Source organism: Xiphias gladius, chromosome 23 (assembly GCF_016859285.1).
Source record: "Xiphias gladius isolate SHS-SW01 ecotype Sanya breed wild chromosome 23, ASM1685928v1, whole genome shotgun sequence".
Lineage (NCBI taxonomy): Eukaryota > Metazoa > Chordata > Actinopteri > Istiophoriformes > Xiphiidae > Xiphias > Xiphias gladius.
The window spans coordinates 10,383,636-10,402,945 of NC_053422.1; the positions used below are offsets into that span (position 1 = coordinate 10,383,636).

The window sequence follows — 19,310 nt, forward strand, 5'->3', positions numbered from 1 at the left end:
CACAATATGTGGAACCTTGAGGCGGATGGGCTACAATAGCAAAGGGTTCAACTCCTGTCAGCCAAGAACAGAAAATTGAGGCTGCAGTGGGCACAGGCTCACCAAATCTTTAAAGTTAAAGACTGGAAAAACGTAGCCTGGTCTGATCAACCTCAATTTCTGCTGAGGCAGCAGATCGTAGGGTCAGAATTTGGCGTCGACAGCATTAATCCATGGACTCAACCTGACTTGTGTCAACAGTCCAGGATGGTGGTGGTGGTATAATGGTGTGGGGAAGGTTTTCTTGACACATTTTGAGTCCCTTAATACCAATCAATCATAATTAGAATGTCACAGCCTGTTTGAGTATTGGTACTGACCATGTGCGTCACTTCATGGCCACAATTAACTATCTTCTAGTTGCTACTTCCAGCATGATAATGAACCATTTCACAAAGCAAAAGTCATCTCAAACTGGTTTCATGAACATGACAATGCCCCCCCCCAGTCACTAGATCTAAATTTTCATTCACAGCAACACTCTTCTAATAAATCAAACTTAGAAGAGGAAGTGGTCCAACTATTGAGATCCACATGACATGTTGGTTTGAAATATACAAAGATATTCAGTTGGCTAACAAGGTAACATTAGCTAGTTATATAGTACATACATAAAGGAACCATGGATAGATTTATAATGTGCAATGCTTAACACTAATGCACATTTTACATATAGTATGTTATATAATATAATGAATAGCTGAGTAGCTAAGTAATGATCCTTCAAGAGCTGCAGAGCTGTAAAGTAGGTCTCTCCAGTCTCTAGCAAGCTATGGGAAGTCAAGTCAGCCTTTCCACTCAGAAAAGCCAACTGGTGCCAGGGGGATGTATGTGAGGCAAGATTTGCCCTGTGGGTATTTTCAAATGGCTGAACCTTTGACCAGCATGTAAGGGACCATACTTTATTGTGGAGCTGCCTCCCACGGACAGCCAGGTCCATCCAGGGAGAAAGCCACCTTTGGGTGTGTGTGCTCAGGAGGACTAAGCAAGTGTTGACTAACACCGGCCTTTACACCCCTCATTATTCTCTCATGGGGAAAGGGACTGATTCATTCCTTGAAGCATGGATAAGGTTACCCTATTTAATATGAATGCACTTAATTGTTATGGATCACAAGACACAGGAAATCCACATTTTGATTCGTTACTTTTCTGACTCCTCTATGTTAATGTAACCTTTGTACGGTATGTTATCTTATATATTAAAATAACCACGAGCAGTAAATTGATGCTTTTTTTAATTCACACCTTAGAATAATGATCAGTAGGCTTGTCTTTGAATATTGGGATCTGGGAGAATTTATCGTAAATATTACCTAAAAAATGAGCAAATTCTTCGGTAAAGGCTGTCTAGTAATAAGTCTTTATAAATATTGAGATATACTAGTAATTTGTGCATCATATGTTACCAGTAATTTCACAATGATAATTATACCTCACAGCTTATAGCATTGAACAGTGGACAAACCACAGAAATGCTGGTGATTATTTTTTTCAGTTTTCTAAGTCGAAAAGGCCAGGCAAACTTTTCCAAAGACTGTCTTACCTGTGTTCAAACAGTTTGGATAAATCAAGCGCAGAATTTTAATGTCGGGGCCTGTCTGTCAACTATCAACCATTTTAGTGTTGGAAGAATGAGTCCTAAATGGCCTGATATTCTGATTAATGCATATCTGCCTCTAAGCTGCATTTTGCTTAGGAGTAAAATAACTTGATGTTATTAATTTGATCACTATCCTCGATCTAGGAGAGCAATCCTATCTCTGAAGGTGGTTAAATATTTTTAAAACTTTCCACCCAAATAGCTCTCTATTGGACTTAATGTCTAGGCCAAAAAATAGCCTCTCAATGTTGAGATTAAATAAAACTGAGGGATACATTGCTACATCACACATTAAAACTGCATATTATAACACCCAGAGTTGACCTGGGGGATACCACGTAAATGGGCTGACAAGACAAAACAAACAAGCAAACAACAACAAACAAAAAAAACAGTAATCTCCATAAATACTCAATTCTCTGCTCGACATACAAGAGCAGATCCATGCATTATTTACTATACAGGCAAGGTTTCTGCCTAGACTGGCAATATTGATATGACCATTTTAAGAACTGTAATGTAATAAGTGAGCCTGTTTATGATAAGTTAATAGCTTACATGATTAGAATTCTTGAGCTATCTAACAATTCGATGCAGAGGGTTTTCTTAGATGTAATCCAACCTCTCTGTTGCTACCACTATATGTATCATGTATTGATGACTCAGAAAATATCAGTGGATATATGATAGGTTATAGCTTAATACAAGGTTGAAATCCATTAAAGGTTAAATCCATTCACAGAGTTTATAGAAAAGAACTAATTTTGTGATCTGTGTTTAAAAACAGAAGACATTTTTAGAAATAATGTGATTTAAATCAAAAGTAGTGTGTTCCTTCAATATGCATTAAACTTAATTCTGTACACTGAAATGAAAGTATCACTATCAAAGTTTTGTTGGTCTTCACAGTGCTTACCATTGCTTTTTGTTTTCCTGTGATGTTTGGGCAGCCTGCTAATTTGCTCCCAAAGGCCTGTGTTTGTCTAATAGTTTAATTGGCTAGGCTGTGCACCTGTTTGGCAGCACAGGTGGCCACAGGGCCATTGTGCTGAGGGCCTTATCTCCCAGGCAGTCCCACACAGGTGTGTGGCATGCAGCCTTTGCAGATCTGCCCACAGATGGCATTGCCTGGAGCATCCACTGCATACTCTGTTTCCATTCTCTTCTCCTCATCTGCCATGTTTTCCACTTCTCTTTCTGTCAAAATTTCCCCAGCCAATTATTTATCTGTTACTTCATTCTCCCCCTTTTAATTTTGTCTTTAGATACACCCTTCTTAATTTAGAAGTGTCAGATTGACTAGTCACTTTTCATTAATTTCTTAATCCACTGACATGAAGTGAGATAGCACTTTTAACCCTCTTATCTTGCACATGCATTTCACATTCTCTTTACTGTCTGTTTTGTACATGTGAAAACTGTGATTAGATCAATGTAACATGGAGGAATTTAATATTGCAATAGGCAAAAACAAATTTCTATTTTCCATTTACAGTTGCTAAAGCAAAAGCTCATCTATTTTGTATCACGCATGGTTAAATTTTGGTTTTGCGTGAGCAGGCCTATCCTACTTTTATGTTTTATTTATTCATTTCAGTCTGAAGCAGCTCAGGAGTATGGTTAAAGCTCACTTCCACTGATCTAACTCAACTGCTGCTCCATCAAAAGACTTTCCATTATAAAAATAGAAGAGTGGTTTTAGTGGTTTTAGGCAGCAAAGCACACATCCATGGCCCCATCCTTTGGGTTCCCTATGTTTAGCCCTCAGCGTTACACTATACCGACAGTGACTTCCATATTAGATCGGCTAGCTCTCAGATCCCTAAGACATATTTAAGCAAAATTTAACTTTTCATTACGTGAAATCTTCACGGTACAAGTCAGACATTTGTCGGTGTTGTTTTCTTGTGGGGTCTTTTTGTGGAGGTGGGTGATATTTGCTGACACCAGAGTTGTCTCTACATCTGGTCACTCAAGGTATCGGTTGCTGTGATGATCTTGCCGCTCTGCCACACAGGGTCTCTGTGGTTCTGAATCAGTCTCACCAGCTTTTCTTAGTTGAATGCTTTTAACTGAGAACAGAGAGTTGCATTGGAAACTAGTCGTGGGGTTTTTACACGCTTTGGAGTTACTGTGCCTATTAACATAAAGCTGCTCATCCTATTGACTGTCTGTCCAAATGCCCAATGTAATAAAGCACTGCACAACCTATAGAAAAACACTGACTTTTCTACTGAGTACAATGGTCGTGCTCCCCATGTAATGATTGAGGAAAGATGTTCAAATAGCTCAGATTCCCTCATTTCATAATCTATTTGTACGTTTTGATTGTAACAGCCAAATTAACTCGTATGTGACCAGAAACATTATCTCTATACAGTTGAACCACAGTGTAATTGTACTGTTTGATTTAGATAGTGAAATGCTTACGAGACAGTTAAAAAGGTACTACTATACTTGATTGTCATTACATTTTATGTGTATGGTGCATACTCATACAGTTAAAACCAAGACAATTAAAAGGTGACAAAAAAGCGACTCCCTTGGCATGAAAGTTTTTTTCTTCCTTTCGCTTCTTCTGTCCACTGTGTGCACAACAGCCAATTAACACCTGCACAAAGGCGCATGTCCATCTGTCCAGCTGCTACTGTGACTGCGCCGACAAATATTAGGATCTAAACGTCTCGCGGGCTGTATATGCCCCCGTGACAGCTCAGGCCAAAAATCTTGTCTGACACAGACACAAAGTGTGAATCTCAATGCTTGTGCAATGAGTTAACACTGCACTGATGAATGACACTTGTGTGAGGATTTAGGTACAATAGACTTAAATGAGCCTGCTCTGTCTGACATAGATTCTTCACAGAGATGAATAACTGTTTCAACTCTGCCATTTTTGATGTGGAAATAGCCCCCTATCTCAATGAATCATCCATAATTGATTCCGTGTATTCCCTTTGTTATCCTGGATAGTGATTTTGTAAGCTCAGACACACTGCATGTCAATTTGAAAATTTAAAATATAGCATTAAAAAGCCTGATGTTCTTAGTGGAGTTCAGGGGTACAGGTTTCCTCAGGACACATGACGGTGTGATGCCTTTGTACATTCTGGATCAAGCACCATTTCTTCCCATCTTTCCAGTCGGGTAACGTTCTTTGCACTATACTATGGGACTCTACTCTCCCAGTGTTATTACAAACCACTCTCAACCACCCTCCAGGCTTCAGACAAGTTTGCTCTGTCACTTTTCAAGGAGAAATAAGACAGTATAGATTTGGAAATTACGTACTGTAATTATTTAATAGAGGTCTGTAGGCAAAGGTTTCTCTGGTCCTTCTGTTTTAACAGTAACATAAATTATTCACTCATTATTGAATTGAGTCCAAATTTATTTTTATCTTTTAGTTTTCAGGATGGTACAATCAGTGTCGTTTTATAGCATTCATAGAGTTTTATGTGACTGTTAAATTTGGCATAAATCTTACGACTCTGTCTTCAGTGGACGTGACGAGCAGTCAGAAAAGATAGTTTTTACCCTTGTGGCTGACTTCGGAGTTGATGTTCACCCTTCTTCCTCGGAGGCAGTGAAAACCATTTTGGAGGCATAAATGTCCTCAGTGTCTGGGTATATTTTAAGAGTGATGCCTATTTGATTTTATGACACCATCTGTTAACCTCCAAGATAGCCATATCTGTTATGGCCCCAGAGTGATACATACATAATTCAGAAATATCTGATTTGAATTCCTTATTGAATTAGCTGGATATTATTTTGCAAAGATATGGGAAATAACTGGCATGTTGCTGAAATAATGTCCTTTTTAGTATTCCTTATGTTCCGTTCTGTTTCTAATTTTGGACATGATTTGAGTTTTGGAAAACATGATTCCTTCACGCACATTACAATACAATATGTAATACTGTTCATCGTTGTGTGTTAACGTGTATTTTAACCAGACAGCTTGACAAAATCATTGGTATGCATATCATTATATCTCTAACATGTTTGCAAAAATCTCTAAATATTTTCATGTTTTCTGGTATGTGGGACATAACCCAGAATCACATCTGACCCTATTTAATAAACAATAAACATCTGAGAAAGAAATTCGTCCAATCTGGTCCACATTCTCAAAATACTATATTTTATTTCTTCTGTTAAAGCATTTATCAACTTTACTAACCTACGAAAGTCATCTTGTCTGCTCCAAGATTTAGTAGAGCTGCTGAGCTGTCCTAACGTTTTAGTAGTTCCCAGCAGATATCAAATAATAGCACAAACATGCACACACATTCTGGGAGGTGTACACTGACACTTTGCAAAGGGTTTTATACATCTACTGTAAAAGTTCCCGGCAACAAAAGCTTGAACAAAATGGCAACTTTATGGCTTTGAAAATAGAAGGAAGTAGAATCCTTTCTTTCAAAGAAGTGCTTGCCACTGCATTTCCTTCTCCTCCTTGAAAGATGAAACTCATCACTGCAGAAGCCTGAGGAATGTGTAGAAACATGACATAAAACCTGTTGAACGTTTCTCTGATAATCCACAACACATACAGATTCACAGTTCACTGAACAATTAAATTAGGCAGTCTAATCAACCAGCATCTTGCCAGTTATACTACTGGTTTCTGTCTACCTTCACTTAGCTGTGAGGATTGTTGTGTATGAATCCATGGTGTTGTTCAGGAAATAACTAGAAATTTCAAGAGTGTTTTTCACTCTTTGGGGGGTCATTTCAGTATCTGAGGAACATGGTGTGCTGTCAGCTGTCTGCACTTACTAGATAATTTAATTCTGATAGACTCCACTCCCCAATCTCTCACACTCCTTTTTGTACACATACTGTACAGGCACGCACTACAGATAGACACACACTGCTTTCACTGAGTTTTGTTTTCCTTCCTTGCACATACAGACACAGACACAGACAGACACACACAAGCACCGTCAGTTCCACCAGGAAAAAGGGAGCATTCATTTATGTAGGCCTGATCCTCAGTAATTGTTAGAGCCACGTGTTGGAATCAAGCTGAGACGCAAATACCGTTAGAAGTACAAAGTGCTCGTTTTGAGTACTGCACTGCTCCCATTCCTCTATGTGCTTGGCTGCACCATCAGTCACACTGTTGGATTGCTAAGAGCAGGAATACTGTCATGAGACTTTCTTACTTGCTTTAGTACCAATATCAAACATCCGTACTACTCCAGTTGGTTCTGTGAATAGGTCTTCTGCTGTAACTTAATGAGGTTGTATTGTATTATATTGTCATTATGAAACAAGAAGATAAAAGACTTTATGTACACATGACGGGTTACAGACAGACTTTTTCATTTTCTAGCCGTTACATGTTTTCTGCTGTGATGCTTAACATTTAAGAACTGGAATTAGTCAGCAGGAATTAGAGGCCTGAGATATTATCATGACAGATAAGGGAAGTTACATACAGTAGCACTTCTCACATTGATGGGAAAAATTTTTGTTAGCACACAGCACAGGCCAATGATTTTGGCTCTATTTAAGTGTAAATGCTGGATATACAGGGTGTCCATTATACTTAAGACATTTCAGTAGTTTCTTGGCAACCTCATTTTACCTTGGTTCTACCATATCCATCGACAGTCTCTTAAATATTTAATTCACTGTGTGAGCTGAAGGTTTCTGTGAATAACGGTCAACAAAACAAAGGAGGAAGTAGTATGTGTTAGATTTTAAGAATTCTGTGAAGGATTTTTGTAAGAAAAATGTGTTTTTGTCATTGTTACCATTGGTTTAACCTACGTGTTTGTCTTGTTTTGCAGTTTGGATTCGCTTCATGTAGTTTCATAGTTAGAATGTGGAATCAATTCATCAGGCTTTCTATGATATTACATTATAACCACTTTGATAGCTTGTGCGAATGTAGGAGAGTCATACATACTATCTTAGCCATTTTTAGAGACGCTAGCAGTGTGGCTCTTGGGATAGCAATGTCAGTTGGTCCAGCACCACCAACAGGTCCGCCAATTCAGTTCACTAACATTCTGTGTTAGTGCATACCGTATGGATGCTAACATGCTAGTGGTTGCATAAGGCACAACTGCGCCTAAGGAACACAAACATTACAATATAAACACTATAATAAGATCAATATTATCTCTTCAATTTTTCATCCATCCATCTAGTGTTTAAAGACCTCTTGGGTAATCTGGAATGATTTAAAAAAAAACTTTTAGTATTGTTTCCTTGTTTTTACATTTCATTCTTGATAAATAAGGTTTTGTATTCCATATTTTGTTTTGGTATTGCTTTAAATGTGTCAACTGCAATTTTTCAATACATCTAAGAATTATATTACCATATTTTGGACCTAGTGTTGAATACTTAGTTATATTATTTTTTTTTTCTACCAGTCATCCCTAGTATCTCTCTATCATCGTTATTTTTTGTCACAGCTAAGCAACCTCTTAAGAGAGAAAGAATACATATACAATAATATTATGACTTCAGACAGATAAAACGGTACCTTAAAAACCCTTAACAGTATTAGAAACCAGCAAACTGAGAGTCTGATTTTTAATGTCACCAAGACGTACAGCCCAAAACTACATTATCAGTAAACAACAGAATTAGTTATTGTTATATGAGCTCAGTAATTGCTCTGATAACAGTGAAACAGTCACCTTTCCTCAAACAGATAATGAACCCTGGGTGACTTCATATCTTTTAGGATTCATTTGGTGCTCCTGTGATTTATTCATTTTTTAATTGTTGCGAACAATAGTTAGAAAGACCACACCCTTTAATACTGAAATTTTTAGTAGACAGTTTTTGATTCAAACAAATAGCTCAAAGCTATGATGGATTAGAAAAATTGGAAAATAAAAGTTGTTGCTCATAATAGTTATTTTTAAAAATTTATTATTTTTTGAGATGTGATGAACAGGAAAGAACAGTTAATGTTTTGAATCTAATATCTGTCATCTGATATGCCCTGTTACAGTTATTTCAACAGGCTATTAAATTGATCAGAATATAATATAGCTCCACGTTTGGCATGGTAAGTCACTAAGTAGACACTGTTGGTGCTTGGTTTCATGCTATAATGTTCAGAGGTATTTGTTGCACAGAGCATCGCGCCTCAATTGGAGTACTGTAGCACTGCATAGGTCAGTAGTCCCACAGAGGGACAGCTGTATGGCTCTGCCTGTAATACAATATGAAAGATATTTCACTTGGTCAGAAGCTTACAATAACAGAGCCCCCCACCTAGCCATGATAAAATAATAAAACCGGTCTATAGACCGGAATCAATGCATGTACAAGCCATCTGAATACAAGACCAGTTATCAGTCAAACAGAAAGGGTGAAAGAGTGTCTGCCTCTCACTGTTTCTGTCGAGTCACTTGCTGTAACCGGTGATGGGCGGGAGTAATCTTTTCATCTTGTACTAAAATTTCCCTTGCCAAGTATTTCCAGAACTCTACACACTCTCTTCACTTCCTTTTCCACAGTCTTTGCTATGATATCTTGTCCTCAATTTTAGCAATATACAGAACTATATACACTGAAACTACTTGTATTCCCTTGAGCAAGATACTGAACACAGCCAGAAGTGGCACCACTTGTAAAATGTATGCATGATGTATGTGTTTTGCGGAGGAAGTGCAAGGAAACCGTGCGTTGAAGTACAGTCTTGAGTGAACTATGTCAAGACTGTTGGAATGATGGAGTAAGGAGGTGATTGATTGAATGTCATAGTTTTCATATTAAGCAGTGTCATTACTTTTTAGCTTGAAAATACTGTAAAGATTTAAACAGAGGTAGATGTTCTGCACAAAGGCCAATATACAGTACATGCACATATTTTCTAATGGTGGCTCAGTGCTTAGCACTGTCACCTCACAGGAAGATGTTTTTGGGTTTGAATATGATGACCGTTTAGGGTGCTTCTGTGCGGAGTTTTTTTGGGGATTCCATCAGATTTTCTCCGTCTGTTTGGCCTGTGATAAACTGGTGACCTGTCCAGGGTGTATCCTTCCTCTCACGAAATGCATGACAGGATAGGCTCCAGACCCCGGTGACCCTGAACAAGATAAGCAGTATAGAAATTGGACATATGGATAGGTACAGTATTTACTCATGCATAACCACATTTGTTATGGCAGAACATATCAGAAAGTCAGTCATGTCTTTTGGGAAACAAATGGTATTTGACAGGAAGACAGGTAGTCCTCTCACCCCAATATAAAGGTATTTTGACTTTGTTGTGTTAAGTTAACAGCAATGTCTAGTGAAGTGCAAAACATAGTGGACTTGTGATGACGATCTTTATTGAAAATCCATGTTGCCAGCTAACCACAGCTTAATTGCATCAACCAGCAGAAATAACAAAAAATATAAAATAAGAAGTTGCTTCCCTAAGACCAACCATGAATTTTTCATTTTGCCTGTGGAATGTACATGATTGCAGAAAGTAAAACAATTTGGTGGCACTTAACTAGAGGATTATAGCCATCAATATTAGATGAACAAGTTCTCCCCCAAGTTAATGAAATCCTTGGATGTATGCCCACATTAGAAGAGGAGACTGATAAGGGAAGGATTCGATCTCTTGTTCCTTCAGTGTTGAAACACTACATTGATATTTTAATGTCCCTAGGAAACAAGTATGTTATGTCTGACCACACATGAGCTTTAGCCACCTCTACAGTGCAAGTTTGGCTGCTCTTCTTCCTAAGCAATAAGGGTTATCTGAGTAAAATACCCACTGGTAATACTGTAAACTCGTTATTGTTGATAATCACATATTACAATAAAGAAAAAGTATAATATTCCTATAAGGAAAGGGTAGAAACAGATTATTATTATTACTGCAGGTAGAAGTGTTACAACACACACACACATACTAGTAGTAGTGTTGTTAGCATTGTTATTTGTGTTAGTTCTAATAGTATGTTGTCCACTGAGGCAGTTTTTCTGATGAAAAGGGATAGGGCATTTCATAGCCCCAGGAAAAACACTTCAGAAGTACCATCCCTCATTTTCTTTGTAGTAACTTTGGGGACATTTAGAAGGCAAGCTGCTGAGGACCTAAGGGTATACGTGAGGGGACAGAAAATGATAGACAGCTTGAGATGTAGGGAGGAGTCAAAACGTTTAGTGCCTTAAAAACCTTGGAGGACTGCATTATGTTGTAACCTGCAGCAAGACGTACATTTTTGATGAAAAATTTGCTGTGCGGACAGTTCCAGTCCCTCCCCTCTTTTATGCCTGTTTCAGTGCAACAACAATAGAGAGAAGGTAAACATGGAGCAGTCAGCACATATATACAGCAAACATCTGATGCAAAATTTTCAATTTACATTTTGTGTTCAGTTTTTAATTAGCACAGCTTCTTTGCTGAAGGTATTCACTAGCAAAGCTCTTCAACTTGTTTTGGGAATAGTTTGTACTTGTGATGGGTTTCCAACAAGTCCTTTTTTTCAAGATCGTACAGTATGTGTTTGTATTAGATTGATCTTCATCCAAGTTTTTAGCTATCACTTCATGTAATAATGGTCAGAAAAGCTTTTCAGTGTCAAACAATAATAGTCCTGCCTTGTGGGTGCCCAAAAACACCTGGGGTGTAATAAAATGGATGGATGGAAAGATGGACCATATCATCAACAAAATCTCAAACAAGTGGCTTCGTGAGAAGTCTGGAATGGGAGTTATCTAGCTTTTTTTCAAAGTTTGGGCATTGGTGTTAAACAAAAGTTTAGCATTTAGTATAGATACATAGTGAAGGGAAATTTTGCAACACTCTGACCACTGGAGTAGCTTTTCAGTCTCTTTCTACTGGTCAGTCTGTCAAAGGATGGGTTCCCTGACTGGTCGTTGTGTGACAGCATCTGTGTGTGTATGTGTGAAAGCTCATTTCCAACCATACTAGATGACCGGTTTCACTTGTTTCCCTCCAAAGCCTCTCTTCCTTATCAGTGCTTTTATCACACACCTTATTCAAGTTGCACAGCTTTCCTAGAATCCCATAGTGCAGTTATGCTGTGTAATAAACGGAATTTCTTGTCACAAATATTGTTTCCATTTCCTCCTCTCCGAAGACTGACATTACCATCATTACCATGAGCATAAACAAAGACTGTGGATTTACTGAATTGTGCTCCCTCAGCCATGTCGTCTCATTTCCCTCTTTGTTGTCCTAGTCTCTCATTTACTCCTACCACCTCTGTAACACAAATACATATAACTGCATTATTATTTTGCAGTAAACTGAGTCAGTATATTCTGTCTTCTTTTATGACCTTATATATGTGCAAAGCACATGCTGGAAGGAAACATTCAAAGTGGAAGGCTTTTTGTAAACAGACATTTATAAATTTATCATTTTTAACATTATGATGTTTTGTTTTTATTAAGAAAACAGATCATCATTATACACTCTACAATAAATAGTAATGACTTATAAATTGGTTCTGCTCATCTGATAATGAAATTTGAGTAATGGTGGGTTGTAGCTGGCGATAATTTAGTCACAGATCAAAGAAATGCTTCACCTCAACTTCACCAGTTGCCTCGGGCTATTGCATCTCATCCCTAATTGAGGGTCTCATCCGACTCACTGAGTCAATACAAATGACTTTAATACTCAAACCATTATTATTTCAAATCATTGTCAAAAAGGCGGGATAAATCATTGACTTATGCCCCGTTAATGTTAGAAAATTGCTCCATGCATTTTGTGTTATTGACAGTAAGGGGCCTGAAAACAAGTAATGCTAATGATATAATCTGGCTGCGACCACACCGTCCCTCCCACCCTCCTCTTGCCTGTCTTAGACAAACGGGCTCATCTGCACTGGATCATTTGCTGTCTCCTGATACGCCGTGGTTTATAGCCAATTATCTCTTGCGATCTATTATTGATTACAGTGTTATCTTTCTTGCATTGCTTAATCTTTTTGCACAGGAACATAGCAGCTCGTGGGGGGTGGGGGGGCTGGAGGTCTGGATACAAACTGCTTAGCGATGGGAACACTAAGTTAAGATGGGTGGGTGTTCATTTCCTTGTACTAGGGTACTGTATAAATTCAGACTGATTCAGACTGTATTCAATATGGTGGAGGACAGGGTGGCTTATGATTTGCAGCTCTTCCTGTTAGACATTTAAAAACACTACAACAGTCAATTTATCTAAGTGAGCGTTAAACCTTCGATATTAGTCTGAATTTCCTCTGAGTCTTCTGAGGAAAATATTGCTTGTGTTTGGTTCATTCTGTGAATCAACATGGCTTTCAATGAACCAGCAGGGCAATAACAATTTTGACACAATACTTGGTAACTGATTTTTGTGTGTCTGTGTCTTGTGTTTCTAGTTGGGTTAATAACTTCGGACATGAAGGTCTTGGCCTTCTTCTGGATGCTTTAGAGAAGCTGCTGGACAAGAAACAGTGAGTTATCTGTTTTGCCATCCCAACTCTGTGTAATTTTTTTAGGGTTCTGTTCATGTAATCACCATATCCTTTTCATTTGTTTTTTAGGCAAGAGAGTATCGATAAACGGAACCAGCATAAACTTATCCAATGCTTGAAGGCTTTCATGAACAATAAGGTTTGTAAGCGTCAACAAAGAAAAGACGATCCATCCAGAGGATTAATTAGATAATGATCTAATTTAATGTCAGTATACCTGCATGGTGAAATGATATTGCAGGGATGCAATCCTAAAAGACCTGAAAATATTTGAAAAGACTTATTCCCCTGACATTTTAATTTCAATTTCAATTTCAATTTTTTTTTTTTTTTTTTTTTAAATTTGAATTTATCAATACAAAGACAGGTATTTTTTAACCAATAAATAAAAAGTACAAACAAGGCCATTCATTTTACACTTACATTAATCATTTTAATAGCACCTCAGGTGGCTGGGATTCCAAACGTGATTTGAATCTGGACTCTGACAAGCCTGGGATAATGGGACAGAAAAGTGAAACTAATTTTGTCATTTCTAGCCCACAGTCTCAGATGCTTTAATTATCCTTTTTGGGAAGGTCTGGCTCATTTCTCAAAAGTGGAACACATTTCAAGGATAGATGAACTATTGATATTGCTTCTCTTAGAGTTAATCCCCACACGTGGTCATCTCTACCCATTCCTTCAGTTGTGGGGAGACTAAAAGGTACATGAGACTATAAGTATTTGTCCCTTTAGTCCTGTCCTGAATTGAATGAATTCATCATCCTCCCCATTTTCTCACATGGCCTCGTTGTCCCCCCTTAAAAGAAAATTAAGGCTAACTATAACTTACGTACATTAGAGCTTCTCTGTATAATTCATTTTTTACTTAAAGTGAAAGTTCTCTGTGAATGCAAATACTCTCATTAATTTATACCCAATGGACTTTTTCTCTATCCTACCTCCTCCTTTCTATGTTTCACAGTATGGACTGCAAAGGATCTTGGGAGATGAGCGGAGCCTGTTGCTACTGGCACGAGCGATTGACCCCAAACAGACCAACATGATGACAGAGATCGTCAAAATTCTCTCTGCCTTCTGTATTATTGGAGAGGAAAACATGTAAGTTGAAATCCCTTTGTCTGATCATTTTTCACATTTGTTTTTTCACATCTTGCTCTTGCAAACTTTCTCTTTTTCTGCATATCATTAAAGAGACAATTTTAAAGTAGATAGACAAGCACATGCTCACTCTCTTAACATGTAAACGATCTCAGGACCCTTGGTTTTATTTGCACTTTTGCATGTTGTGTGTGGTGCATCACTGAGACTTCTTCCATCGCCCCAAATAAAATGGAGGTGAATACATTTCCATTTGTGGTGCTTAAAGCATGAAAGAATCACAATTAAAAAAAACCAAAAGTTTCTTTTCAAAACATTCTGTTTAATCCACATACTCCGCAGACCTTACTGTGAAGTGTTTTTATTAAAACTATTTTGATCCGGAAACAGCACAACAATATTTCAAAAATCCTGACTAATGACAAAAAAAAATGTAATGATGAAAGAGATCTGGTCCAACTCTGCTATGTTTTCATGCTCCGTAAAGTTTCTGAAACAGCAAGAGGGATGGTTGCTTCGTGTAAACACTAGAATATCACTAACGCGTCATTCTTCTCCCACTGGGTGGCATGTACTCATACAGGGATTGCACCATAGTCATATATGTGTACTTACTGTGTGCATATAGTGCACTTACAGACGACCACAGAAAGCAGAGAAACCTGTTGAGTCACATGGTCAGATGATGCAGTTTAGTCTGTTTAATGTGTTGAACTACTTAGTGTGGTTTGCCGTGGATACACAACCTGGCTGACAGCTTATAAATTGGATTTAGAGGAGTGTTTTTTATTGTTTCCCAAAGAGCCAGAGTAGAATATAAATGGCACTTCAAAGTCAGTGTGTATGTAGTGGCGGAAATTAACAAACCCACAAATACTGTTGGTAAAGCTGAGGTCACCAGTGTATCTCTACATCTCTGACCTTCCAAACAGGCCTTTATGCCTGGAGTTGTGACCCTTGTTGTGCATGGTTTCCAAAATGGTTTTGAAGTTAACGAATATCAAGGAGTGGTTATATTAGTTTTAACTATAATTTAATCCAGTTATTTTTTTATTTCAGGTAATTCACTTCAAGTGCTTTTTATTGGTTCACTTAGATTCAGCTCAATTTCTTAAAATCACAGTCATATTCAGTAACTGCTCCTAAAATGTATATCTATTAAACATGTTTACTATAGTGTGAGAATATTTTTATTATATACATCATAAGCAAACATTTTCACTTAAGAGCATAAATCTATGCAAATACACTTTAAGATGTTGTGATGTTGTGTGTTCATTGCATGAGGTGTTGTCCCTTAATAGACCCTATATGTATATATATATAAATACATACATATACAAATACATACATGTATACATACATATACATACAAACACACACAACTATTTTTAAGCAGATAATGGGTGTAAACATAGTACAAATCTGTCTCTGTCTCTCTCTTTCCACTCTCAAAGTGCTCAAAAATAGGGTTGAAGTAAATATGGAGATCTTTGCCTTGATCATAGCCCTACATTAAAACTCTGTAGAAATGACAGCCAAAGCAGCTGAGACGTCACTTTCTTACTCAGAAACCTCTCTGCCAACCAGTGTTGTGACGCTGGCTCATGTTCAACACCCACTTCAGCTGACAGCATCAAAAGAGAACACGGCAAGTTAAGCAGATCTATCTTGCCTCTTTTGAAGCGTCGCCCGAACTGGCTTTAGAGCTACTCAGTATGCAGTTCCCCATGCTTGTCTGTGACTTTCTAACCTCTATCACAGAGCATGGCCATTCAATTTATCTCTGTGTCAGGCTTACTCCACGCATACTGTCGTATTGGTCTGAGGCATGATCTCCCCTTGCTCACAAAGAAGTGCTACTACTTTGTCATCTTGAAAGTGTTATTTTTTTGATATATGGTAATGAAAGTGGCAACAGCCACTTTGCACATACATAAACTGGCATTTAACATATGCCCCAGTGTGACTTTTGATTTGTTTCTTAACTTATTTAGTGTAACAGCGAGAGGAACTTGCATGACAGGCTAAGGTCTCTTTTGTACACATGAGAGTAGGATGGTTTTGGACAGAGGAGTTAAGCTGTTCAGTTTCTAACTAATGAAGGCAAAATAGCAAATGTGGCCATGCAGTGACAGAGAGACCACCTGTTGTCAGTTGTTATGTATACATATTGTAAATCACAGTTTTTTGGTAACTGCTCATAAGACATCAATTTACTTTTACTGAAGTCCTCTGTGTGTGTTTCCTTGTGTTTAGCACAAACTTTCTCTTTCATTGACAATTCAGAGGCTGAAATTGTCCAACGGTCTATTTAGCCAAGCTGCCTTGAGCCCTTACGAGTACTCTAATTTGCTTACCTTCTCAATAGGTGTATTTGCACATTAGTCTGGCAGTCCCTGAAATAATTTGCACCCTTTCTAACCCAGCCAAATACACTTTGACACAATTGCTTTAACAAGTGAACACATTTGCAGTAAGACCCTGTTTTACTGCTTTTTACTGTCTAGCATCACTTTAGTAACAAGCACGATGAAGTCAAAATTGGATACTCGCAGCAATAATAGACCGGTTTGCATACAAAGAGGTGGAAAGCAGTAGCATTTGTCAGGGTGACCAAAGACTGGCCGAGTAAATGTCCACACCGACACACAAGGGAAGATAAGATACATCGTGTTTGAGCTGAAATTTGTGAGTAAATGTCCTGTCAGTGATGTGATAAAAGTGTTTGTTGACTTTTTTGTTTGCCTGCTCCCTGTTGTCTGTTTTCTTCCAGCCTGGATAAGATTCTAGCTGCCATGACAATTGCTGCAGAGAGGAACAATAAAGAGAGATTTGCTTCAATTGTGGAAGGACTGGAGAACCACGAAGCCCAGCAGCTCCAGGTTAGGAATTGCACACCAAGAAGCAGTTAACACCACTGTTCAATAATCATCATGCATTCATCACTACCCTGTTATTAGATTATTTCTTTTGAAGGGTAACCGGGACCTTCATGGTTTAGTGGACAATCCAATAACCAACAAAATAACTAGCTATCTTATTTTATAATACTGATCTAAATTCTGTATTATTCTGGGGAATTCTGTTTCACCTGAATAGTCTTACACACTAATTCATACTGGCCACGGTGGGCAGAAACCTGGCACAGTCTAGTGTCATTCACACTAATTCTGTTTTGTCATGAAGACCGAGTTTGATGCCAGGCAAAACTGAAATTGACAGATGTGTCACTCTGGGGCCCATTGTACCTCAGCCTCAGCTGTCTGCATGCAAGTGTTTTTCTCGGCCCCTCTCTGTGTCTTCGGGTCCACTTGTCAACCTTGCAGCGACTCCAGCACAAGATGGGATGTGATCGTGGGGCTGTTGAAATGCACCCAGAGCTCCATCGCCGCTGCTTTAATCAAAAACACCTGCTTCATTGAGCACCTCTACTGAACTACCCCATTCTTTTTGCGAACACCGAAAAAAAGATAATAAAAAAAAAAGAAGAGATGTCGAATTCCTCTAAGCTTTTTGTCTTTTTTCATTCTTTCATCCTTTTCCTCCTCTCACTGCCTTGCTCATTTTTTTTCTCACATCTTACAAATTCTTCCCCTTGCTTTTTTCCATGCCGCTGTCAAGTTGGGTCTCAGAGGACTCGGTGTGAAAGGGCAACCACAGCGCCATACCGCTCTTCATTTTCGTTAGTATTCTTCAGCAGCAGGAAAAACTATACAACAGCAATAAAAACACCACTTAAAACATGTTTTTGTGAAACCAAAATTAGGGAATTACTTAAGGAATTACTTTTTTAACTGCAGGGATAGGAAAGTCGTGAAGAAAAACTGATGAGGCGGGTGTTGTAAGAGAAAGTAGATATTCTTTTATTAGGAGGCTGTTGTTTTTCCTTTAAATTTTGCTGTTAATGAAATGAAGCTCTGCTAATTGTGAAGTAAATTAAAATGCTTTGCTGATGCAGGGGGCTCAAGGAAATTAATTGACTTTTTATCCAAAACCTGTGATGGGCTGTACAACTAGACTTTGCTAATGTGATTAAAATGTGTTTTGCTATAGTTCAGGATATTCTCGTCTGCTGAGCATGAAAGAAACTCAGCATTTCAACTTTAACACCGTCCCAGCAGTGCCACTTTTAATTACAATGTTTAGAACCCCCCTATGGCACCGCTGAAGCTCTGTAAACTTAACACAGATAATGCCGCCATCCCCAACCCAACTGCTTCCCACTCCACAATACATGACTGAGGTGTGGTTGAGGTGCTTGATATAAGCATCCATCTATATGCAGGAGAACAGAAAGAATTTTTCATGAGCTCCATGGCTTTCTTCACTTACATAAATTCTGCAAAGATTATTGGAGTTTCTTTTATGTATCTGGCCTCTGTTGGATACAGTAAAGTGTTAGGTTTCATTGCACAGATCTTGCTTAGACGCCCTCAAGCCGTTCTGTAACATGGAGAAGTTTGCCATGTTCTGGGAGCCTGGCACTGGTAGTACACGCTCAGTGGCGATGCATCCTTTACTGTCACAAGCTTGTGCTTTCCCAAGAGATTATACAGTGTCTGATATCTGTATTGCATAACCCCCTAACCATCATATGTATACTCATAACCCCCCTAACAAACTTGTTTGTTGTATTGCTGCTACAATTTCACAGTGACATAAAAACAAACCAGTGCACTCCAGATAGCTTTTGTTCTGCTTGTCACAAGGCAAAAACTCAGAAAGCAGATATGGTTTATTGGATTGTAGCTCTAATAAAAGATGACTTAAAACTGAGTTTAATGAGGTTTGGAAAACTCTTTGACGGACAATGGAAGGCAAAGTTAAAAAGTATGAGTTAAGGTATTTTGTTCCATATATTCAGATGACATTAAACGGAATGATCTGCTGTTGTAGATTTATTTTCTTTCATGTTGGTCTATCTGTATGTTTGTGATTTTGGTGAAACTAAGAGTGTGTTAGAATGAAATATTTTACCCAGAAAAATAATAAAACTGGAGACCACACAAAATCGGTATTGTTGTGGCTCTTATTAATAACACGTACGAGCCAACAGCACAGGGTCAAGGTTTCAGAAGACAACGTTTCATCGTATCATCCATGGGAAT

The 19,310-nt window shown here is 38.2% G+C and overlaps 1 protein-coding gene across 2 annotated transcripts in view; it reads left to right on the top strand.

Annotated features, from left to right (window-relative positions):
• The window catches only part of diaph2 (diaphanous-related formin 2), a 358,243-nt gene that overhangs the window by 96,863 nt on the left and 242,070 nt on the right, over positions 1–19,310 (top strand). For both annotated transcript variants that reach the window (XM_040119669.1, XM_040119671.1), the window contains 4 exons: positions 13,000–13,074; positions 13,165–13,234; positions 14,063–14,199; positions 16,976–17,084. In XM_040119669.1, the coding sequence (XP_039975603.1) occupies positions 13,000–13,074; positions 13,165–13,234; positions 14,063–14,199; positions 16,976–17,084 (391 nt within the window). The remainder of the gene's footprint in view (positions 1–12,999; positions 13,075–13,164; positions 13,235–14,062; positions 14,200–16,975; positions 17,085–19,310) is intronic.